General features: G+C 36.2%; 3 protein-coding genes across 3 annotated transcripts; all 3 read right to left on the bottom strand.

The window, feature by feature from the left end:
- LOC18603864 (probable inactive receptor kinase At2g26730) lies at window positions 1,710-4,922 on the bottom strand. Its single transcript, XM_007036096.2, has 2 exons — window positions 3,050-4,922; window positions 1,710-2,834 (listed from the first exon to the last, which is right to left on the bottom strand). Exons 1-2 carry the CDS (start codon window positions 4,353-4,355, stop codon window positions 2,254-2,256), a joined length of 1,887 nt encoding a protein of 628 aa, XP_007036158.2. The 5' UTR covers window positions 4,356-4,922; the 3' UTR covers window positions 1,710-2,253.
- On the bottom strand, window positions 5,026-9,863 carry LOC18603863 (ubiquitin-conjugating enzyme E2-23 kDa). The gene is made up of 7 exons (XM_007036093.2): window positions 9,728-9,863; window positions 7,778-7,851; window positions 6,637-6,716; window positions 6,351-6,465; window positions 6,028-6,080; window positions 5,687-5,815; window positions 5,026-5,461 (listed from the first exon to the last, which is right to left on the bottom strand). Exons 2-7 carry the CDS (start codon window positions 7,819-7,821, stop codon window positions 5,328-5,330), a joined length of 555 nt encoding a protein of 184 aa, XP_007036155.1. The 5' UTR covers window positions 7,822-7,851; window positions 9,728-9,863; the 3' UTR covers window positions 5,026-5,327.
- LOC18603862 (F-box protein At5g65850) lies at window positions 23,582-25,805 on the bottom strand. The gene is made up of 2 exons (XM_007036092.2): window positions 25,547-25,805; window positions 23,582-25,202 (listed from the first exon to the last, which is right to left on the bottom strand). Exon 2 carries the CDS (start codon window positions 25,152-25,154, stop codon window positions 24,042-24,044), a length of 1,113 nt encoding a protein of 370 aa, XP_007036154.2. The 5' UTR covers window positions 25,155-25,202; window positions 25,547-25,805; the 3' UTR covers window positions 23,582-24,041.

Genomic DNA, 26,168 nt, shown 5'->3' with positions numbered 1-26,168 from the left:
ACGTTTAATTTAAACGTATAAACGTGTTTAAACATATATACATGACATGTTTATCAATTTTTTAAAAATTAATAGTAAAAAATTATTTTAACCTCACTTAAATAATTGTAAACAATTATTTTAAAAAGTTTTTTAAATTTTATAAAGATAATAATGTAATTATGCCAGAACCCTAATTTTGAACTTTTTTTTTATGCTAAAAGTTCTCGCAGAACCCTAATTTTGAACTTTTGTTTTGTTATATTGATGTTTTTGTTTTTGTTTTGTTATAATTATTAATTTTAAATTTAAATAATAAAATTATATTTAATTATAAATATTTTTATTTAAACGTATTAATCATCATGTTGTTTCGTATATTGACACATTTAACAAATGTGTTAATCGTGTCATATCGTGTTATACGGTTATTAAACATATCAGATTTAAGACACAAATATTATTCTTGTCGTATTTGTGTTTAATCTTAGTGTGTTTCGTGTCTAATCGTGTCTGACACATTTAAGACACGAAAACACAAATTGTCAAATCTAGATACAATGAAAGGTAAAAGATGGATAAGAGATTTGATTTATTTCAAAGAATAAAGAGCATTGATATTAGAATTAATTGTTTTTGTTATGTATTGGAATGGTTATTATTTTGGATATTTATAAAAAAAATTCCACACGAGATATATTTTCTTCAATTAGTAATTATTCAATCAATAAATATATCTTTGCAATTGTAATTATTGAGAACATATCTTTCGGATTTTATTAAATATCATTGATAATTCTTTTGGAAAGGTTTTAACATTTATGAAGTGAAACAATTATTGCATATTTGAAATTTCTGAATTTCTTCATACTTCTTATTTCACTTTATTTTTTTAAAAAAAATCAAAATAATGAAATCAACTAATACTAATCATTAATATCAAATGTATAGTTAAAATCCTTCAATTTAAAGAAAAAGAAATATTTAATGTGTGATAAACTGATTATCTTATTCTTTTAAAAATAATAAATAATATTTTCAAGAATATTATTTACTACACATGAGAAGTATTGTTTTACTAATTAAATACACAAGACTGTGTGTCACAGTCCACACCAACTCTTGTGAGGTATTGTTCGTTTTAGCTTGTTAGACTCACGGTTTTGTCTCACAAAAGACGCCTCACAGGTTAAAAGTTACGTGAACCATTATATTCCCAGTATCACTCTAGTACATAATCAATGTGGGATTCATCACTCCGATCATGACATCCACCCTTACTCCTCGTTGAGATTTTCTCTTCGATGTGGAACTTTGTGACTCACCCGCTGGGAGCATTATATCGACGATGTGAGATTCACATCTACACGAAGACCGTGACATCCTCCCTTACTTCAACAAAGGTTCATTATCCTCAATAATACATTACTAGTATTCAGAGTCCGCTCTTATACCAACTGTCATCGACTACGCTCCTTCTCCAAGTATGTGATAGTTCGTGCGGTACTTGAGTGGACACTTCCACGCAAGTCAACCAATACTCAATTATATTTGTTCCAACTATTATAATAGCAACAAATCAAACTAAGAGAATCCGCATCAAAATCAAAAAGCATACTGAATGTCATATATGCAACCACTAAGTTATAATCAAAAAAATATTTTATTAATCTGAAATTAATTACAAAGGGACCAAGACACGTCATCGTCGAGCCATAGGGGTAGTCCTAGATGATCCACTACAAACATACCTTTACCAGTGAGACAGCTTAACAATCCGTCAACTACTTACTCCCTATAAAGAGTTTATTAGATTTTACAAGTACTCTACCAGTAGTCATTACAATGTTTGAAATGAGGACATTCTTTTTTTCAAAAATCTTTCCCTAAAGACTTAACAAGTATTTTTGAAGGTATCACCACGAGCCATTACATTGTTTGAAAGAGAGACACTTCTCTTACAGGTACAAAACACTCAATCTCATAAATAACTCTATCCTGTAATAGTTTGATACAAGGTTAACTCATGACACTGTGCTACGCAATCCTAGTATCAAACACCACTTCAAGAGAAACTCAGCTATGCCAAGAATTAACGAGCACTTCTTTGTTTGTAGAATATATGAACAAAATTAAATTTTCATACCATCATAAGTTTTGAAGGAAAGAATAGTTTACAACATACAAAAAAGGCATTGGTAGATTACAGCGATTTGAGTTGGAATTGTGGGTTCCCAACAGCAAATATTTTTTACATTAGGTGTTGGGGAGTGTTCATGGTTCGGAGCTGGATCTATCTTCTTCATCTTTCAGTGTGTTGATCATTACAGCAACTTGGTTTATGCTTGGCCTTTCGTGAGGATCAGGATTTATGCACTTGAGTGCTATCTGCAACAGGTTCAGCATCCTCTCTTCGCTTGCACCCTCCAGAATCAAGTCCTTGTCAAACACTTCAACGGTCCATTCCTCTCTAACCACCGAGTGCACCCATCGAGCCAAATCAAAGCCATTATTCTGCACCAGCTTCCCTGTAAGAAGTTCAAGAAGGATCACCCCAAAACCATAGTTGTCAGCTTGAAAGCTTCCATAGGTTTGACCACGGTCTGAATCGTTGTTGATGATGAAGCTGTTGGATGGAGAATGGAATGTTTGGTCTTGACTGTCGTACACCATTAGTCCATACTCACTGATACATGGATCCATATTCTTGTCGATCAGAATGTTCGTGGATTTCAGGTTACCATGAGCAATTCCATCTTCACGGAGCTCCTCATGCATAAATGCCAAAGCCTTAGCAACGCTAGCTGCTACGTTTAATCTGCTTCCCCAGTTGAATGCCTGGCCATTTTGGGATCCTGAATCAACAAGGGAGCATCGTTGTTTGATTATAAATTATCTTAAGCAGCCTAGGGCAGAAAAGCCAGGTTTCCATGTCAGTTTGATCCTGGTTGTTTTTGCCCGTGAGCATAAACTAGTATCTATTTGTGTCTATGTATCTGTTGTATTCTCCAAGGAAATTTTGAAGGTATAAAATCAAATTCTACAGCAGAATTAGTGAGAATGAGATTACCATGGAGGAGCCTGAAAAGACTGCCATTTGGTTGATATTCATACACCAAGAGCTTCTCTTGCTTGGAACAATAAAATGCAACTGATGGCAATACATTCGGATGCCTTGCCTGGTCCAGCCTCTGCATCCTGCTCTTGAAGTCTTCGCTTGTAACACTCCAGTCCTTTATCCTCTTCACAGCCAAGGTTGTCACACCATTATCAAGCATTACCTTGTAAAGGCTTCCATGTTTTCCCTTTCCTAGCAATTCAGCCGGAGCTCGAAGAAGGTCCTCAAATCTTAAACCTTGGGCTGTTGGACTTGAGAGAACTACAAGCGATGACAAGGCCACTCCACTCTCAGCAGAACTTATTGAATACTCTGACTTATGCTCAGTGGTCTTGGATTCGTTGGAAGTACTACTAGTCTTATTGCTGCTAGTCTTTGCTTCCACTCCCTTTTTCACAGCCTCACTCTTTTCTTCTTTTGGCTTCTTCTTACGGACTAATTTGTAGGCAACGAGTAGCACTATGATCAGGCCGAGAGCTACATAACCAAAGTAGATAAGGAAATCCTTGCTTGATGAATCTTTAGATTTCCTTGTTGATGGTGGTGCTGCTGATGGCGGGCATGCCTTTGAGACCAATTCTCCACATAGTTCAGGATTACCTGAAAAACTGTCTGCAGAGAACCGACTTTTAACATCAGGAATTGGACCACTGAAGTTGTTGTTGGAGACATTGAACCGTCTCAGATTGGAAAAATCAAGATTTGGTATCTCTCCACTCAGCTGATTGTTCTGAGCAAGGAAAGTAACCAGGCCTGAAATTCGAGATAAATCAGGAACCTCTCCAGAGAAGTTATTAAAAGATATATCGAACCTTTTCAAATTACTCAACTGTTTCAGAGACTCCGGAAGGTCACCGGACAATTGGTTCCCACTTAAATACAGGTGTGTCAAACGTTTGCAGTTCCCTATCTCTTCTGATATCAATCCAACAACATTGTTCTTGTTCAGGCTAAGCACGGAAAGGGAGCTTGCCCTGCAGACAGAACCAATATCTAGAACTCCAGTAAGATTTAGCTCATCAAGAACTACTTTCTTTACGGATTGCAATTTCAAATCACAGGATACACCCTTCCAGTTGTCTTTGCAGGGGTCTGAAGTCATGTTCCAACCCCAACTTTGACCTCTCTCAACATTTCCAGCTGCAAGTTTGTCCAAGAATTCCACCAGTGATTGCTTCACTTCTTCATCTTCAGAATTTGACACATGGAAGAGGAGAAAGATGAAAATGGGCAGAACCCGAATGGAAACTGGGTTCATTTTCGAAAAAAACAAGCAAGGTTTAGCAAAAAATGAGCAGGATGATCTGCCTGCTTTTGCCTTCTTTATGAAATGGGGTTTGCTTGATCATGAATCGTAGAACAAACAGAAAATAACAAGGCGGGAACTGTTGCACTGCCCACTTTTGCTTGCCAAATGGCTGAATTTACAAAGTCTGGATACGACTGTCAATAATGACTCGGGAATGAGGCAAACCGCCAAAGTGACATAAAAAAAAAATGACTGCCGGCAGAGTGAAATAGTCAAGCATTTCCGAAACGCCAGGTCTTTCTCAGTTGGTGTCTCACAAACCAATTCTTCAGGACCTAGAAAAGGATCAATATTAAATATATATATATAGTACAAATGCAGCTTTGTCACTGATCTAAATCCAGCAATCAATTGGCAAGGAATCTTTCAGCCGAAACCCTGAATTTTTAGCAAGCTTCAGAATGTTGATTGAAATCAGACAAATGCATTGCTCAGCAGAAAGCATCACTTAATAAATAAGTAATCAAGTACTAAGACGGATTCTGTGTTGCTTCATTCACAAAGTGAATCAAGCAGTTCCATTAATTAATGTCTTTCAATATGAAACTGGGATCTTCCCTGCAATATTTCCTACTTATTGGGCTCTATCATGTATCACTGAAGTTATTGATGACAAATGTAAACAAATTCTCAGCATATACAATATATATATATATTCAAATATTTGTAATCTCCTAGTACAGAGATCTAATGGGAAAAGAAAATAAAAGGCTGTTGAGACAATCAAATAATTACTTAACAAGAGATGATGATAAACATATTTGATTTAGTGTATCAATTGTTCTGTCCATTTTTCTTGTGACCCCTAGTATTTTGAAATCTCTTATCACTTCTATTTTTCTATGCTGAGGAGAACAACAAAGGGGTTCATTGCTGCTTTTATCAGGTGTTTAGCTCATTGAGCCAAGTCCCCGAGTTCTGTTATGGGTCTGCATGTCCAGCGATTTCATCATCACTAGATTTGCTTTCTTCATCAGTGACATCTTCTTCATCGCTCTCTTCATCAGCTGTGGATTTTGTGATGTTTTCTTTCTTTGCGTATCGCTCACAGTACTCTGTTTCCACATCGGTAAAAGACACTTGTTACATCACTCACCCTGGAAAGGAATATTTATGGGGCAACTGCCCTCTCTTTCTTATACACTTCTCATGGACAGTAATTCTGAGTTCCCAAATCACAAAATTTTCAAATGTAGAGAGTAAAAGATTTCTTTGGAGCCATTCAACTAAAGCAAATGTGAATGGAAAGAAGGAAGGGTAAACCAATTCAATATCTTCACCTTTTACTTTTTGATCATATTGCTTCCGATCCTTCATCATCAATGATGCTGCATCCCCATTTAGGGGGTCCGAAGGGTTTGGGTAAAGCAAGAGTTGTGGAAGAAAAACTTCAAAAATATTTAAAAGATCTGCAGCAACAGAAAAAAAAAAATCACGAACAGCTCATTTGACTGAACAAATACCAGAAAGAAAGCAGCTTTTACTAATTCATGTGTGGGAGAAGAAAATGTAATATTTCAAAAAAAAAAAAAATGTATAGGGGCATTGCAAAGGTGCCAATCAAGAAAATAGATAAAATCGATGGCCTTTTGGTAAGCATTGGTAGTTAAATGATGCTTACCGAACATTGGACTCCATGATTGGTTAATAACATCCAAGCATACAGAACCGGACCTGCAATTAATTCAATACAGAACAAATTCAGGCTGCGTCATAACTTTAAACAATAATCAACATGGACAAAAGGTTACCAGAATCCTGGTCTATTAAGAATTAATTTTAAATAAGAGAATCTTAGGACCATAGCCTAACCATTCCGTTTTTTAGATGGCTGACCATGACAGCTCAATTGGATCATTTTTCAAGACAGTAAAAGAAGAAAGAACTAAAGCAGAAGATATTGCAATCTGTAAAAGTCAGACTTTGAAATTATAAATTGCTTACATTTCATCAACATTTGGGTGGAATATCTTGTTCATAAACCCAATAGAAGGGGACTTGTATGGATAAGCATCAGGAAGCTCAACTCGGATTTTCCAAACTCCACCTTCATACAGGCCTGCAAACATCTCAGTTGAAGAGGTTAAGGATATTAAAGGAAGAAAGGAAAAATGATCACATACAAATAACGTGCAAAAGAAATCATAAATAACAGATAACTTGCTGAGCAAGAAAAAAAAAAAAACAGATAACCAGAAACATATATAAACCAGAAGTAATATAAGCATACTTTCTTTGGGACCATGAAATTCAACGTTGAATTCGTTGAGTCCATCATTTATTGTTTCCACATTGTAATCACTCATCATCCTGGATAAAATGAACAAGTGAGAAGTGCCAAAGAGATAAAAACTCATTAGCAACTCAGATTTAAAAAACCCAAAATTTAGGCAACAATTGCTAAATTCAGTAAAGCTTTCACAAATTGAAAATGGGAAACAGTGTCATCATTTTAATAAAGTAGATATAACGAGAAATAAAATAATCAATCAGGCAAACCAAAAGGAGAAATCATCTCTAGGTTGTTATATGCAAGAGGAAGCCCCATCCAAATGCAACAAACTCACCACATAATAATGGTGAATTCTGAAGACCATTAACCAATCTAGCTGTTCATGGATGGCTTATGTGGATTGTGGAAAATCAGAACCAACACCATAGACACAGTTGAATATCGTATGTATTTAATGAATCAATGCCAATCAAATTAACAATCCAATTCATAGATGGCTTAAGCTGCCTGGCTTAGAGAATCTCACATCTCAAAGGACCTCATGTCCTAAAATTGCAGATAAAACCACATTAAAGCTCTCTACAAAGTTAACTGCAAAGTAAAAGTTCTATTTGCACTTGAAACCAATGAGGTAGAATTTGTTAAAATTTTACAAAAGTAACAAGATAAGAAATGAGTTAATAAGACTGACAAAATCAAACTCATTATGCAACTGAACCAATTTGCAGCACTCAGCAGCCAGGCAGTCCCGTTATTAACATATTTCCACATACAATCCATTTATGAGATAAGAAATGTTTCAACTCGACAAATTCCATTGGAGTAACCATCTTTGCTACAACTATATCTTAATGATGCTACCCGGCTAGGCTTACAGATCAAAACAGCCCAACTTACCCAAATCCCTAGATATGTGATTAAGTCAGCTGGTCTGGGTGCATCGGCCACACTAACCCCTAGCACCTCCTTAGGTGATTGCAAAGATTAGTGCCCAAAAACACCTAGGGAAAACCCTATGATTTCTTTAAAGGCAAAAAAATTACAAAATGTCACCGACAAAATGAAAATAGATTGAAATTATCATGTGAGCGTAAAGCATCACTGAATATGAAGATGTAAATATGAAAGAGAAACTTACAACTTCATTACATCCATTTCTCTCCTCTTGCTTGGGGAAGACATTGTAAGCCAATATAATTAAATTCCAACTACCTGCCAAAATGTCATCAATAAAATTAACATTCTGCATTTTCTGCAAAAATAAAATTTAAAGTAATGAACTTCACTTTTTACAAACTTCAATTATCCAAAATTTTCTTATTTATAAAACTGCTTAGGACAAACTAATCTGATATACGAGAAAAGGCAATATTAACTTGTACACATCCAAAAGTATATAGCATAAAGCAAAATGCTGCATTCAAAGAAACCTCAAATATTATGCAACGACCAAAAATAAATGTTGCTGCGGAGAACAAAACAAGTATATCAAGAGAACTAATACCAAACAAACCACATCATTGTTTTTGGTGTAAGATAGTGAGGTTTGAATATTTGACCGTTTATGAAACTAAAGGAAACCTCTAAATCCAAGTAAATTGTTTCCTACACTTATATAACAATGCTTAGAAAGGGCCACTAAAGCCATACAGAAAAAATTAGCAAAAAGAAATAGTCCAGACAATGCCTTTGTTTGATGCTTAACCACTCAGTTATGCAGGTTAGAAGTCAGTAACTTATGACCGATTTGCTTCATTTGTTCTTGATTCTATTTCTCTTTTATATATAGCTAGCCTGATACATCCTGAGATCAATACAAAACCACAAAAGCTTGCTATGAATATCAAAAGCTTTAACTACAATATGAGCCAACAAGTTCAGCTGTAAGTACACTGGTTCAACAAAGTAGAATTATTGCCAAGTACGGTGTTAAAGAACACTTTTCATGCCAAATGGCTATACAATAGTTATAAGTAACTAAGGCAGAGATGACACAAAGTTAGTATGGTCAAACAATATAGCATTTTTGACATAAAGAACATGAACAAATGGAAGAAAAAGACTACGATAACCTTTCAAACTGATTTCAAATTCCCCAATGAGGAATATTTGTCTTAGCACACTCATTTAACCAAGAAAATTTCCAGCCCAGCTTACCATTAAAATGTGAAAATTTTTTATCTCATGATTTTTAACAGCAAATGAATCTGCAAAAGTAATAAATATATGTAATTATAACCATAACTACATAGATTCTTTAGTTACCTGGATTGGCATATGACCCCGAACCAAAACTGCGGGTTTAGGAAAATTTGACAAGTTTGTTCATGCATAAACAAGCTAGATGCTAAGCCCCAAACTTAGCATATTCACATCCATCTAAAACAAACCCGAATGGTGAAAGCTCTAAAAGATAGAAGATTCAATCCCCAGTAGTTCCATAGATATTAATATTGGTGCAAATCCAGTATATGAATTTCTCAACTTGCACACTGGGAAAAAGGCAAAAAACTTCACACAGCCGCTAGCTGCTTATGCTGAACATATTAAACCCATCTAATTGAATCAACAACTTCCCTATTCTTCCAGCATTGATTCATAACATCAATATACAATCCTACAATGCATAATTCCAGTCTAAAATGAAAAAAAAAACTAACAATGCTAAAAGCAAGAATTTTGTGATAATTAGCAAATAAAAAGAAAGCAACAATCCCTACTTTACACATTTGCATTGGAACAGTACAAATACAAATCTCTCTGATCCTTAATTGAGACCACTCATTACCCAGAACAATAAAAACTATCTCAAAAAATAAAAAAGAAATTATATAAACCCCGGTTCTGAAATGGTCCTTTCTTAATGCACTAGAAAGCAAATACAAGGCAAAAAGAGGAAAAAACAGAATCAAATTCATCATTTCTCAATCCTTTTAAACTTAAAATCCTACTGAAACGTAATTAATTTAAGATCTGTGGCCAAAAGAGTCGCCAGACGACCAACAATCTATTCCCTGTTTGATCACTTGCAGGAAAAAAAAAACAAACCAAGAAAACTGTGAAGGAAAACCTGGGATGGGTATCTTACGTTTTAGCGGAAAAGGGTATATTTTGCCAAGAAAAATTTCAAGAAGAGGGTTAGATTGAATCGTCTTATAAAAAGGAGATTCCCGAGCAACGAACGGAAAATGGAGATGGCAAAGAGAGGCAAACAGGGGCGTTTTTCTTTTTCTTATATCATAGAGAGAGGGAGTAAATGTCGTCATGTTTTCATGTGCACGTGTTGGATTCATATTCTCCTTACGTGTCGTGCATGGTTTTGTGGGGTTTTTCTTTCCCCCTATATTTAAGGAATAATTAAACTATTATTTATTTGTTTTTGAATTTAATGCATTATTTTCATGAAATTCAAGAGAAGATCATGTATTAATTATAAATTTCTTTCTTAAATATCATTGTAACCAATGTCAGTATATAATATACGGATTTGGCATTAATTATACAAAATATAACATTGGATTTACGCATGAATGGCTAATGACATGTTAAATTTTTTGTTTAGTTTTTTATAAACATGTAATTTGTTCAATTTAGTTGTTCGATTTAATAATCATTATGCATGTCATGTAATTTTATTAAGTTGAAATTTAATTTCCATCGCGTCTAGATTAACCCAACTTTACATTAAATTTGTCTAAATTATTCATTTTATTTACATTGATGTATACATGAACTTTCATTAATTTTTTTTCTTTAAATGGGGAATGCCCAAGGTGAGGTGATTTAGTCTTGAGATCTGCATTTTTTACTAGATTAAGTTAGCCGAATGATGGCTTGCCTATTACCTATTTACCAGTGCCCAATGCACATGATACATCCTACCTTTACCTTTCCATAATATTTGAATATGGGAAATGGAGGATGCAAAGGGTACATAGAAGAAGAAATATATGCAAAAATCAATATTCATATCGAATGATACTTAAGACCTATTTAAGTTATTTTAATCTTATTTAATTAGATAAAATAATAAAGTGTACTTTGTTACAAAATACCAATTATTACTCTTAGATCATATTTATGAGTAAAAGAACCCTTTCATATTTTTTTTCTTGATCAATTGAGAAGCACAAGACCATAAACTTGTCTTTCATATTGTCATGACCAAAAGCAGGTTAACAGGTTCATTTATGCTAGAAAAATATCAAATTAAAACAAATTAATAAGAACAAGGAGTAGAAAGGACTCATATATTATGCCAAACTCTAAAATGTTTTCCTCATGATTAAAGAATGTAACTACTTTGGAAGAAAAATCAAAGGCATGATGTTTAAGGAGTCTAGATAATGGAATCCTTTTAATCTCTTTCCTCCTACATACAAAATGCATGGTGTTAGTAGTTGCTCGTTCTCACTCTAGTGCTAGCAACCAAAAAGGTTTTGGAACTCTTCAATTTCTTTCCAAAAACAATTGTCCGTTGAATCCATTCCCCTATAACATGGTTTTCCAACACCCAAATGTCGATTGAATTAGACTGAGAATCAACTCTATATCACTTTTACAAGGGGAGATAGCTTCTGAAGGTAGTAAAATCTCATTGAAATTATCAGTGTGGACCTAAAATGCAACAATAATTGTAGAGCTATAGGGGTTAGGCCCTAAAATAAAAAGTCCCATCAAGCTATCTCCAAGAGTTGTTTCTCCCCAAAGTGAAGACCCTGCTTGAACTTAGTAGCTTTCAGTGGATTATCGCAAAAGTTTAAGATCTTGTGACAACTAGTGATTGGATCAAACCCAAAGAAGATTATGCAAAAGTAAGTAGAAAGGGGAGTTAGAGAGGTAGGACGGTAAAGATATGGTGAAGTAATAGTTTGTTGAGTATAGGGTTGAAGATGGTGGCACAAAGGCCAAAGTCCATGAAGATGAAAAGGAAACGTATGCCAAGGAGAGAGGGCACAGCTTGAGGACAAGAGAAACCAGGAGAGAGAGGTGGCGACCGAGAGGAGTAATCTCAACTCTCGAGTGAGAGAGCAAAGTTGCCTTTGGTTTGATTTTCTTAATGGTTCAAGTGAAATATGTGTTGATTGCAAACTTTTTTATATCTGGTAAAAGAGAAATGCTAAAGTATCCCTTATTTGTTTGTCTAATATAAAATGAAATGAAATTCCTCTGTCATAACTGAAAAATTCTTCAGGAGATTTTCTACAAACTTTCTTGTTGTTGTATTGCTGAAACAATTTTGTTAGTACAAGTTGTAGCAGTCTACTTTCATTTATAGTAATTTTCCTACTAAGAAGAAAAAGAGAAATTAGAAAACCAAAAACAATAGCTTCCATTGCAATTTCAAATACCCCTGACTTGAGATCAATGGCAAGGTGCATCATTTAATTGCCACCATGAATTTGTTGAGCTTTTAATCTAGTGGCAAGATGAAATCCATGTCTAATTTGCAAAAATAACTACTTTATCCATAATGTTAAGATGCATAGACAGGCCAACAAAAACAGTTTCCATCCCTATCTCCAATAATCTTTCACTCTGGTTGTTAAAACATCTAAAACTTACAAATAGCTAGCAACAAGAATAGATTAACTAAAAAAAATGATGAGAGAGAGAGAGGTGCAGAAGGTTGGTAGGGTATCCGTAGGGGGAGAGAGCTTTAAGGTAAAGGACATGAATCGAGAGAGAATTACAAAAGGAACCATGGAAGTGGGTTTAGGGATTTCGACAAGTGAAAGAGTAAAGTTTTTCGACCTTTGTTGATAACTTGAGTATAGATGGTCTGTGGAGGGATGTTAAGGATTTATTTGACCAATTTGGTGTTGTGTTTGATGTCTATCTCCCAAGGATTGTAAGGAACTGGGCCACATGTTTTGCTTTTGTGCGGTATAAATCTAGAGAGGAATTTAATAGAGCGATGGAGATAGGGCATAAGTTCCTTTTGAGAGGGAGATTTCTTCACATCAATGAGCAGATAGAGTTGCAAAGGTCAAAAGGGACAACAACGACAATTCTAGAGAGAGCTTAAAAGAAGTTAAACATGGAGAAAGAAAGGGATCCTTATTGGATGTTATCATCGATGGCAACAAGATGGTGAAAGAGGTAAGTAAACAGAAGGGGAGATAGCTTTAGGTTCTCATGAGCAACTCAAAAGTGAGAAAAAATTAAAAGGAATCATAGTGGAATTTAATGAGCAGGATGTTGAATGGGTCAGAAGAAGTGTTATAGGAAGACTCAAAGAACCATTATGTTGTAAGGAAATCCAATGCAAATTGTTCTGTGTTGGAGTTATGGACAGAGTAAGGCTGGCCCAAGGTTTGAATGTGGTGGTGACTTTTAATGAAGGTTAAGAAATTAAAGGTATCCTTGGGCAGCATAAGGACATGTTGGAGCAGTGACTTGTTAAGACTAAACTGTGCAATTTAGAGATGGATGATATAAAATACGTTGTTTGGGTTACAGTGGAAGAACTAGCTATCTAGTTGTGGCAAATGAAGACTTTTAAAGCATTAGAGAGCACTTGGGGGAAGTATATGGGAGTAGATTCAGATATAGAAAAAAAGAAGTAATTTGATTATGCCATCATTAAGGTGAAGGTGACTAGCAAAAGGTAAGTGCCGATATGTCTTTAAATACTAGTTAATGGAGTCATGTTCACCATGAGAGCAAGAACAGTAGGGTAAGAAAAAAGTACACTGGAGGAGAGCATTTCGACACTAGAGGGATGGTTCTCAAGGAGATCACCAGTAGGAAAGTTTGAAGAAAGTCAAAAGAAACCATTAGGGAAAGAGGGAACAAAGTGGAGCCCATAGGGATAGATGACGTGGTAGTAATCAAGGAACATATAGATAGGATTAAAAGAAAGAAAAAAGCAATGGAAAAGCTAACTGATAACAGAGATAGGAAACTTAACCTTGTAGTGACTAGTGTTGGCTAAGAAAAAGTTTATAGTACCAAGAGGGGTGACTCGAGAAGTGAACAGAGCTCATTGGAAGGAAATTTTGAATTAAAAAAAAAACTCTAAAAGGAGAAACAAAGGAAAGGCCAAAGCAAAAGATATGGGCTGCACAAGGAGAGCTCAAGATAAGTTCGACATTTATGATGGGATAGGGCTGAACAAGGAAAAAAATGGCAGCAAGAGGAAAAATGAGCCTAAATTAAAAGAGAAATGGATTAGTGCAAGTAAGGAAAAAAGCCCACAAATGCAAGAAGGTGATTTTAGTTACTATGGGCTTGAAGAAGCTTGTAACTTTAATTATAGGGGAATAAAGACGAGCTCTTTTCAAAAGTCCATATTGGGTTCCTGGAAAAATCCAAGAAGGTCTATGTGACTATAGTAAAAAAGGCCTAAAGCTAAAAAATAATCTGGATATTGAAGTTTTGATGGATTGGGGGAAGGCATACAACAAAGAGTTAAGTGAAGGAAGTTTTCTTGTTGATTTTAGGGGAGAGGTTAACTAGTACAAAGAAGACGAGATTAATAGAAGTGAAGATCCATTGGATGAGTCAAGTGGGAAAGACAACTTTGGAGAAGAACGAACTCAAGTTTAGTGGAGAAAGGGATTGACAAAGTCGAGAGTTTTTGTTTCAATAGTGTCGTTCTCTGAGGATGTAGTTTTGATTGACCTGATGAAAAACCGACCTGGGAATAAAGAAGTAAATGATGGAAACGACAAAAGGTAAAGAGAAAAACAAATAAAGAAAGTAGAACAAACAGAAATGAAAAGAAGGCAAAGGGTAAGAGTAATAGAGTTGGGGGGAAGGAAAGCACGACGAGGTTAAAGGCAAAGCCATAAATTGAGACTAAAATCAGAAGTGAAAAAATTAGGAAAAAATCTGTTACAACCCTAAATATCAATGGTTCTGTTGGGCTTGACTTTGCAATAAAAAGAGAAAAGGTAATTAAGGTTTACACAGGGTTTGAGGTTAAAGATTGATGATAGAAATGAAAGACATAGGCTTTTTAGGTATGATAAAAGAGGTTAGTGTCTCAATTTTAATGCTTATTCTTTCTTGGAATCTTAGGGAAATTTGTAAGAGAGAAGAAAAAAAGGCTTTAAGAAGAGCCATTCAAAAGTGCAAGCTAAATTTTGTTTTCGTGCAAGAGATTAAGATTCAAAACCCATATGAAGGGTTATATGAAAAGTTGTGGCATAAGGAGAGAATTTTGGGTAAGGTAGTCAAATTGGAGGGAAGACCTAGAGGGTTACTACGTATGTGGCAAAAGAGTTTTTTCAACCTTGAAAAGAATGTGACACATAGGAATTTTATTCTGCTAGCAAGGGTGATCAAAAGGATAAACACTAAATGTGGTTGGGGTACATGAACACTCTTAATGATGAGGGAGAAAGAAGTGAAGTTTGGAATGAGCTGATTCAAGTTATATTGAGATTAGGGGTTATGTGGGTGCTTTGGGGAGATTTCAACTATGTTAGGGGAGAGGAGGAAAGAATAGGGAGAGGTGATATATGGAGGGCTACAACAAAGTTTAATGAGTTTATTAATGAAGCAGGATTGATTGATTTACTTTTAATGGGAAGGAAGTTCACGTGGTGCAACAATCGAAAAGACCCAACTTTTAGTAGATTAGATCGTTTTCTTGATTGATGATAAGTTCTTAGAGAGGGAAGCTAATCAAATTCAAAAGTACCTACTAGTATCGATTTTGGATCATAATCCAATTGTGCTTGGACTGTGTAAAATGGATTAGGGGCCGAGGCCATTTAAAATCTTTTCCCATTGGTTGGATGAAGTTAGCTTCCATAAATAATGGAAGAGTATTGGAGATAGAAATGAGATGAGAACAATACCAGAAAAGGTTTATGGAGCATACTTAAAGGGCTCATACCCATTTTTAAGTCTTCGCAGAAAAGAAAGTTTTGTGAAACTGAGCAAAGAATAAGTAATTTGGAGACTAAACTTTAATATTTTAATGATAAATAGGGAATGAAGGGGGGGAATAGTGAGTATCAAGACAGAATTGTTAAAGTTAAGGTTGAATTATGGAAGTTATATAGGGTGGAAGAATGAGAATGGCAGCAAAAATCAAGAGTTAAATGAATGTTGAGGAAAGATAGAAATACGAAGTTTTTTCATGTAATGGCCTCAAAAGAAGAAACAATCTGATTTAATAATTGAGTGTTGGGGACAGATGATGTCGAAGGCAAAAGAAGAGGGGTTGTGCTAGGGGGTTCCCATTAGGAGAAACAAATCAAGTATCTCATACTTATAATTCGTTGATGTCACTATGGTGTTGTATAAACCTGTGGTTAAGAATCTTCGAAATGTAAAAAGAGTTTTGAGGAGCTTCTAAGTGATTTTCAAACTTAAAATAAACTTTTATAAAAACAGTCTAATGGGCATAGGGGTAGCAGATCACTTGATAAAGAGGGGGGTGAAAAACATTGGATGTAGGGTGGATCGGTCCTTGTTCTTAACTTTCTCGTATGTACACCTTATACCAGAGAAGGAAATTGTCAGATTCTTTAACTCCACATACGGAGAATGTGTGGGAAGGGTATACGTGCATTCGCCAGCCCCATGGAATAAAAGCCAGACACCGCTATTCGGGAAGCTTGTTTTCAAGGAAGCTAGTATGCCACTAATGATGACTACTTTTTGAACAAAGCAATGCATGTTCACCATTAATGGCAAGTTGCTCTGGTGCAAGAAGTTTGAGCCCGTGAAGATGCATTCCCCGAAATGGAGCAATAAGTAAAATACTTAATTTATTGCATTTGCAACTCTGCAAGCATGATGCGTTGATATAAATATCAATAACAATTATTATCAATAAAAAAAAACTACATATCTCGGATTGCCTGTAGAAGTTAATCATAACTTCTTGAGTATTTGGAAACCAGTTATAGAAAAGTTTGAAAATAATTGTCTGGGTGGAAATTAAAGGTTCTTTCCATAGGAGGGAGGGTGACGTTGTTGAGATCAGTTTTGACCAACCTCCCCATTTTTTACATGTCACTTTTCCAAATCTCGAAATGAGTTGTTAAACAACTTGAAAAAATTAAGAGGAGGTTATTGTGGGAGGGGATGGATGAAAAAAGGAAAGTGCACTATATTGGCAAGACAAAGTGTGTGACTACAAGGAAAATGGAGGGCTTGGGATTATTGAGCTTGAATTGAAAAATCAGCATTGCTTAATAAGTGCATTTAGAGGTATGGGAGTGAACAAAATAGTTTGTGGAAAGAAGTGATGAAAAATCCTACTGACATTCTGCCTAAGACAAACACTAATAGAAAGGCTTTGAGAGTATGGAATAATATTATCAAACCTCTTTCCCCAACTAACAATTTTTCTATGTAGGTACCTTCTAACATTTAAATGATGGTGGGTGATAGGAGTAGGATAAAGTTTTGGTCAGACCTAAGGTTTGGAGAAGTTACGCTACAAGAACTTTTTCTAAGGATGTTTGCCCTTGCATAGAACAAAGAGGGGTTCATTAATGAACAAGGAATATAGAGCAAAAAGGAATATAGAGCAAAAATGTATGGACGTGGAAAGTTGAGAAGACAACCATTTGGATGGGAGCAAGACCAGTGGTAACAACTTAATCACTTTATTGGTGAATTTCACTTATGTAAGGAGTTGCTAGATTCGATTGCACATAAAAAGTCTACTTTGGGGCTTTACACTATTAAATCTTTCTACAAGTAGGTGCTTAAAAGAGATTCTTTTGAAGAAAATGTTTGGAGAAACATATGGATCAATCTTGCGTCACATCGGATTGAAGTGTTTTATTGGCAAGCTTTTCACAAGAAAGTGGCTATCAAGTATGAGCTTACGAGAAAGAGCTTGATAAGTTAGGAGGCTATGACATGTGAATTGTGTAACGGGGATTAAGAGATTATGTGACATCTTCTCATTCATTGCCAGGAAGTATGGAGAGTGTGGCAGTGGTGGGGAAAGGAATGGGGGGTTGAATGGGTTATCTTTGCTGATTTGATTAGTGTTTTTCACTTATGGAATGGAGTGGAAATTAGATAAGGGAACAATTCTGTCTAGAAAATGGGTTTCTATGCTATAATATGGTCAATATGGTTTTATCGAAATGATAAAGTGTTTAGAGGCGTGAAATGGAAAGCTGGTCAAATTAAGAATTGCGACATAAGCAAAAGCTAAATGGCCTGAAGAGTATGGCTTGATTCTTGACACATATAGGTTTTTAGTCATGGTGCGAGGTTGAGGGAAAACAAAACGAACAAAAAAGTTAAGGAATGGTGTACTCCACCATGTGGCGTTATGAAGTTCAATATGGATGGAACAACCCAAGGCTACCTCGGTGAAGTTGGGATGGGGGGGTTATGAGGAACGAAGATTGATGCATAAAAATTGTTTTCGCCAAATCCATAAGGGTGGAAGACTATAGCGTGGCTAAAATTAGAGCTATAAGGGAGGCTTTCATTGCTTTGCAACCTCTAAATGGTGCCAAACACACAATCTCGCAATTGAGAGTGACTCATAAAATGTAGTCAAATGGACTAATAATTCATCGGAAGCCCCTTGGAGACTTAGGAAATGGGTCTTGCACATTGAAAAACTGAAGAAGGAAATGAAGAAATGGGAGATTAAACACATTTTTAGAGAAAGTAACCAGCTGGCTGACAGCCTTGCTAAAGCTGGTGTGCAAAGGCAAGGTGAGCTGTTTAAGGTCTCTGAGTAATCTGTTTTGGTTATGATGCAATTGGTTTACGGGAGGGTGTTTTTTCTGTTTTCAGATGTTGGTTGGGAAAGGTTGACTCTTCAGATCTTATGATGTGGTCGTGGTTTTTGTGTGCTTTGAGCTTGTGTTTGTTGGATGATTTTTGTTGAGCTGCTGCATGTACAGGTGCATTATGTTGAGCATTGTACAGGTCATGTTTCCCTTTTTGTTAGGACCCGCTTTTGTTTTTGGGATCAAAATTGTTTGTGTTGGTTCAATACTTTAAACAAGGATACTGCTTGGTTTTTATGGGGTTGTTGTCCCGAGTTTCAAATGCTAGGACGATTGTATGACTGTGCAAAGTGCATTGTGATTGGGATGTGTTAAAATTTTTCAAAATTAATTGAAGAACATAAAAATGAAGAACAAAGGAGCTGGGAGCAGAAGTTTTTGATGAAGAAAAATTGGGGAATAAAAATCACCTTTTCGCTCTTTTGTTGAGTGTATATATATGAGTACTAGCAACCCATCCGAAATACTCGGCATTGAAACAGGAAACAAGAAAAGAAAAACAGCTATGCACAGCAGCAGAAAATGGGTTTCTGTGCCCTGCAACGACCTTCAACAGCTAAGAAAGAAAAACATACAGCAAGGAAATAAAAACGTGGCTTTTCAGCCTAACATCCAGCAAAAACAAAACGACACTGGCAAGAAGCGTTTAAGCCATCAAACAGAAACAAAATAAAACCCAAAATGACAGCATATTGAACGTTTTATTAAACTAAAAACCATTAAGAACTTCTTTCTTCCAATTGACCTTGACGCCTGATACTTTTCCTTTCGATTTACCAGCTGAAATTACAGAGCTCTCAACACACCTCCTTAATTCCAGATGAGTAAACTCCCAGTTTACCTCTCAAATATTCAAACTGCTCTGTACTCAAACATTTAGTAAATATGTTTGCTAGTTGTTCATTGGTAGGATAGTATTTTAGCTCAATTTCCCCTTCTTTTACTGCTTCCCTTAAGGCATGGAACTTAACTCTGATATGCTTAGTGCGCCCATGTTGAACTGGATTCTTAGCTATAGCAATAGCAGATTGGTTATCAAATTGTAGCACTATTCCCTTGTTCTGTGAGAACCCCAATTCAGCTAAGATCTTTCTTAACCAGAGTGCCTAGTTTGTAGTTGCAGCAGTGGCTATATATTCTGCTTCTGCAGATGATTGAGCCACTACTTCCTATTTCTTTGAACTCCAAGAGAAGACTCCACTTCCAAATGAAAAAAAGTATCCACTTGTACTTTTAGAGTCATCTAGTGAACCTGCCCAATCACTGTTAGAACATCCTTGAAGTTCACCACTTTCAGCTCTTACATACTTCACACCATAATTTTTTGTACCTCTAACATATCTGAGAATGCGTTTAGCTGCAGTAAAATGAATAATTGTTGGAGCCTGCATATACCTGGACAAAATACTTGTTGCAAACATTAGATCAGGTCTGGTTGCAGCAAGGTACAATAAAGATCCAATAATGCTCCTATAAAGTTTCTCATTTGCATCAGTTGTCCCATCTTGCTTGCAAAATTTAGCACCTATAGCTAGTGGAGTTTTAATAGCCTTGTAGTGATCCAAGTGAAATTTTTTCAATAAGTCCTGAGCATGCTTTGACTGACGAATAACTATAGATTTGGATGATTGAATAAATTCATCCCAAGAAAATAGGTCATCAGTAGATCAATCATTTCAAGTCTTTCAGCATCTGTGACTTGAACTCAGCTAAGCAATCAATCTCAAGACCAGTGACAAGTAGATCATCAGCATTCACTGCCACTATTAGATTAACTGCATCACTACCATTTTTTATATAGAGTGTTACTTCAGTAGAACTTCTGATAAAACCTTGATTTAGCAAGTGCGCATCCATTCTCTCATACCAAGCCCTTGGTGCTTGTTTGAGAGCATAAAGAGCTTTTACCAATTTACAAACCTTGGCTTTAGAACCCTTTTCAACAAAACCATTAGGTTGTTCAACATATATGTCTTCCTTCAAGTAACCATTCAAAAAAGCTGATTTTATATCAAAATGATAGATTAACCAACCTTCTCTTGCAGACAAGGCTGCCAGCAACCTTATTGTATCATGTCTGGCCACAGGTGCATATGTTTCCATGTAGTCCACACCATATATCTGAGCAAATCCCTTAACTACTAGTCTTGCTTTGTATTTGTTCACTTAACCATCTGGATTCACTTTAGTTCTGTAAATCCATTTGACACCTAGAATATTGTGATCTGTTGACCTGTCCACTAGCACCCAAGTTTTGTTCTTCCATACCATATTCATTTCAGCTTCCATGGCCTGTTTCCAATGTTCATCAGAGGCAACTTCAGCATACGAGCTAGGTTTTGAGATTGCTACATGACATCTAGCATAAACATCTGATAGACTTCTTGTTCCTCTCATTGGCATCTCATCCACATCATCTGAATTCAACTCAAATTGCTCTTTTGTCAACTGATTTTCTACTAAAACATAGTTATCTAACCCTACAACTTGCTTGGCTTCCCAGTTCCACAACTTGCCTTCATCAAACACTACATCTCTACTGATGAAAAACTTCATGCTTTTGACATCTAGCTGCCTGTAACCTTTTGAAGCTTCACTATACCCAAGATGGATGGCTAACATAGACTTACTGTCCAGCTTGGTTCTTCTTGCATCTGGAACTTTAGCAAAGCATATACATCCAAAGACTTTTAGATGTTTGACTGAAGGTTTCATGTCATACCAGGCTTCATATGGAGTTTTGCTTGCCAAAGCTCTAGTAAGAGTCAAATTTAGCAGATAGTTAGCAGTATTAATTGCTTCTGCCCACAAGAACTTAGGTAACTTCTTCTCAAACAGCAAGCACCTAGCCATTTCAATTAAAGTTCTGTTCTTTCTTTTTGAGACACCATTCTGTTGAGGGCTATAAGGCGCAGTCAGTTGATGCATTATGCCTAATTTGCTTAAATATTCTTTAAACTCATTAGCAGTATACTCAGCCCCATTATCACTCTTGAGCTTCTTAATAGTTAAGCTCATTTGATTTTCAACCAAGGCTTTGAACTTAGTAAATACCTTAAAGGCATCAGACTTTAACTCTAAAAAATAAATCCAACAGAACCTAGTGTAATCATCAATAAAGAGCATATAATACTTGCTTCCATTCAAAGATGGTGTTTGCATTGGTTCTCTAATATCAGTATGCAGCAACTGCAGCTTACAAGATGCTTTCCAGGTTCGACTTTATGGAAATGATGCTCTCCTCTGCTTGCCATACTGACACACTTCACATATCTTGTTTAAGTTTGCCATGTGAGGTAACCCATCAACCAAACAATTCGAGGCCATTAAACTCAGTGAATCATAGTTCACATGTCCAAACCTCTTGTGCCACAATTCAATATCAGACAAAGTGCATTTGAAAGCAATATGGTTTAGAGTCATCCAGTTTAATGGGAAACATTTGTTTCTCATTTTCACTGTGAAAAGTTCAACACCAGTTGGATCCTTCACTATGCAAGCTTTGTCTTTGAAATTCAATTCAAAGCCTTCATCCACCAACTAACCTACGCTTAGCAAGTTTTGACTCACATCAGGAGTAAAATAAACATTTACCACTAACTTAATGCCACCTAGTGTCTGCACTCCCACTATACTTGTTCCAAGGATCAACAGCATATCACCATTTCCAACTTCCATTTGAGTTCTAAAATTCTCATTCAAACTGATAAAATTCTCTTTGCAGCCAGTCAAGTGGTTTGAGCATCCACTATCCAGCAACCGAACATTGTTTTTCTCCTCACTTTTTACCTTCTTAACCATGAAAAGTACTTCATTATCTGCTTGATGCTCTTCAACCACAGCTACATTCTCATCAGCACTATTGCCTTTGTTTTTACACACTTTCTCCACATGACCCTGCTAGTGACACCTCCTGCATTTAACATTTGGTCGAAACCAGCAAAACTTCTCTGTATAATTTGTTTTTTTACAATGAGAGCATGGTGGAAATGACTTCTTAGTTTCTCCATGTTTTCTTTCATCTAACTTCTTTCCTTTATCTTTCCTTTCAGTTTCATTTTCCTAGAATTACCATTTTCAGGTTTCACATTTTTTGATCTCACTACCAGGGCATTCTCAACAAGACCTTTCTGCCTGAAAGCTCTCCTCTGCTCTAAGCCTTCCAGTGCACTCACAAGTTCCTTTAAGGTCATCTGACTAATGTCCTTAGAGTCCTCTAATGATAAGATTTTTGACTCATACTTTTCTGGTAATGCTACCAGCATCTTGCTTACTAACCTTTCCTCATCCATCTCCTTCCCTAGCAGCCTAAGTTGATTCACTAACCCCAACATCTTCCCAGAAAATTCTCTGATAGTCTCATTATCCTCCATTTACAGCATTTCAAATTGTCTAGACAGATTCAAAGCTTGGATTCTTCTAGTTCGATCACTACCATAAAATTCCTCTCTTAAATGATCCCATACATCCTTTAGGTTATCTAAATGCATTATCCTAGAGAAAATCTCATCAGAAATTGTAGATTGTAAACTGGAAAGAGCCTTATACCTCTTTGACTTGTCTTCCTCAAACTACCTTATCTGAGCTAAGGTTGGATTAGCATAATGTTGCTCTGGTTTAGTCCCGATCTCCACCACCTCCTAAAGACGGAAGGCCTTGAGATAGGACTGCATCTTCACCGACCAAAAAACATAATTTTCTCCAGTGAAAACTGGAGGAGCAGAGGTGCTAAATCCAATTGTAGCCATTCTCACAAACCAAAGCAGAAAAACAGGAATTCGTAAGCAACAGTGAATAACAAACAGCAAACTAGAAAATAGTCCCTCAAGATCACTTTAAGGCTCTGATACCATGTTAAAATTTCTCAAGATTAATTGAAGAACACAAAAATGAAGAACAAAGGAGTTGGGAGCAGAAGTTTTTGATGAAGAAAAATTAGAGAATAAAAATCACCTTTTCATTCTTTTGTTGAGTGTATATATATGAGTACTAACAACCCATCCGAAATACTCGGCATTGAAACAGGAAACAAGAGAAGAAAAATAGTTATGCACAGCAGCAGAAAATGGGTTTTCGTGTCCTGCAACGGCCTTCAACAGCTAAGAAAGAAAAACATACAGCAAAGAAATAAAAACGTGGCTTTTCAACCTAACATCCAGCAAAAACAAAACGACACTGGCAAGAGGCGTTTAAGCCATCAAACAGAAACAAAATAAAACCCAAAACGACAGCACATTGAACGTTTCATTAAACTAAAAACCATTAAAAACTTCTTTCTTCCAGTTGACCTTGGCGCCTGATACTTTTCCTTCCTTTTTACCAGCTGGAATTACAGAGCTCTCAACATGATGCTTAGGGTTTGGGGTGCTTCTGCGGCTGGGGGTTGTATCAATTGTATAGGGCGTAGGTTTTTCTCTTTTGGGGAGGATTTTGTTATGATGTTCTGTAATCTAAGAATATCAGAGCAAAATCATCTTATACTGACCAAAGATGAATGTTTGTTCCCTCAGTTATGAATACAACTGAACTTTCAAAGAAAAAAAAACAAGAATAGATTAACTGTTCTATATATGAATATTTCAACAGGTTGCTTAACTTCACGAGCTGAATTCTAAATTAAAACAAATGAACAAGATATTGAAGGTTCAGAAGGAGGCTGATGGGAGTAATTACTTATGCCAAGCACAAAATGTTCTGCTCATAATTGGTGACTTTAACAGCGTTGGAAGAAAAATCAAGAGGCCGCTGTTCAGGCAGTCCAGACAATTCAATCCGTCTCATTCTCCTATGCAGATCATAGATATACACGCAAAAGTGCTTCAACAAAGTGCATGGTGCCAGCAAAATCTCACCTGTATGAATGGTGCCAACAACCAAAAAGTTTTTGTACCCTTCAATTTCTTTCCAGAAAGTAGGGAAGGTGATACTATGTCCAATCCATTCATTCCTAAGATGGTCTTCTAACAGCCAAATGTTGATAGAATTGGACTGAGAATCAAATTGAGTATCAACAAGGGCCAAGCGCCCAGCAAATTGTATTAAATCACTTCTCCAATTGAAGACACGTTCTGGAAGTCGAATCTCATGGAATTTCTCCATGTGGAGATGAAATGCAATTAGGACTGAAGAGTGATGGCACTTGAAATATATGATCCCATCGATGCAAACGCTTTCCCTCTTAGGAGAATGAGAGGGTCCGCCACCAAGCAGTCTCCAGGAGTTGTTTGTCCCCAAAGTATAGACCCTGTACTCAGTAGCCTTCCCTGAAACAGCCCAAGTGTTCAAGACCTTGTAACACTCAGTGATGGGATCAAACCCAAATGAGTTCACGCAAAAGGAAGTAGAAGCAGCAGCTGGAGAGTTGGGAGGGCAAACGAATGGTAAAGTAATAGCCTGTCGAGTACTGGGGTTAAAGATGGTGGCACAAAGGCCAAAGTCCATGCAGATTATCCCATTAACTGAAGGGGTAGTGTAGCGGGAGAATCGAGGAGGGATGGTCCTGAGGTGAACAGCTGATACTGACACAGACCCTTCATGAAGCTCTGCGGAGAAGAACATCTGAGCAGATTGAAGCTCGGTGGAACAGCTTATGATAATGGTTGGTGTCAATAGGGACCTGGATTTGATCCTGGAATATGGACTTGAATGCATTTTGGCAAAATCTTGGCAGGTTATAATGGAGGAGCAGATCCTGGAAACACACCTGAATCTTACCAGGGACTTAACAGGAAGGTCTGTGAAAATGTCGAAGATCACATCGAAAGGAATCTGTTTCCTGGTCTCCATGTTTCAGTATCTTTGTCTTTGCTAACGATTGTGTTGAGGTTACCAGACCTGAATTACAGCCAAAAGTCAAACCTGATCCTCAGGTCTCAGTGTTTATCAGAAAACTAAAAGTTCTACTAAGTAGATGAAAACATCAAAACCCCTAGTAAGGGAAGTTGAAATTTTTCCAAGGAGAAACCCATGCCTGCTTCCAAAGTTCAGAGACTGACAAAAAATTAATCCCCAATACCTACAACTCGAAAATGTAAACTAGTTTTTGCATTTGGCAATGATCAGAAAGGTCAAGGAGCAAGCTGATGCTCATAAATCACAAGTCGATACCATCAAGATTGACACTAAAAAGCTCAAACAATCATTAATTAATCCAAGAGAGATGAAAGCAATAAGCATACCACAAACGCCAAGGAGAGGAAGAAGAAGGAGAAGGCGAGAGAGTCAGAAAATTGTTTGCAGTTGACCAAGTTTCTTCAACAACAGGTCAGATAACCGCGAACCGAACGCAAATGGGTTGGTATTGAACTGCTACCAGTTCCCAATTCTTCATTTTCTTAATCATAAATAAGAAAATTTTTGGTTCCTAAAAGGTACAATAGGGAGGTTTTCCTAGGGAAAATGACTGTTTGCTGCGGTCTATTTATTTTTATTCTCTTTCAGGAAAATTGGTAAATTGCTCGGTAGGTAAAGAAATAAGAAAGATATTTTCCATATTCTCAAGCATATGGTTGAACTTGATGCACAATTTCCACTTTCCAATTAATGGTTTTTTTCCCATGTAAGTAAGATTCAAATTCTACATTTGTGTCATTCTCTTGATATTATTCTGATCATATCAATATGTCGAGAAGAATTGTAATCATATGCTCCAATATTTCATATCTGTTAAAATAAATATACAAATTATCTATTATAACTCTGTCTGGATAATTTGTACAGTAATCTTAACAATATGGAAATTTATTAAATTGGTTTTGACAAGGAAACATGAACTTCTGCCTTAAAAAGAGAAAAACAAAA

Source organism: Theobroma cacao, chromosome 3, assembly GCF_000208745.1.
Source record: "Theobroma cacao cultivar B97-61/B2 chromosome 3, Criollo_cocoa_genome_V2, whole genome shotgun sequence".
Classification (NCBI taxonomy): domain Eukaryota; kingdom Viridiplantae; phylum Streptophyta; class Magnoliopsida; order Malvales; family Malvaceae; genus Theobroma; species Theobroma cacao.
This window is presented reverse-complemented; position numbering and strand designations above follow the sequence as displayed.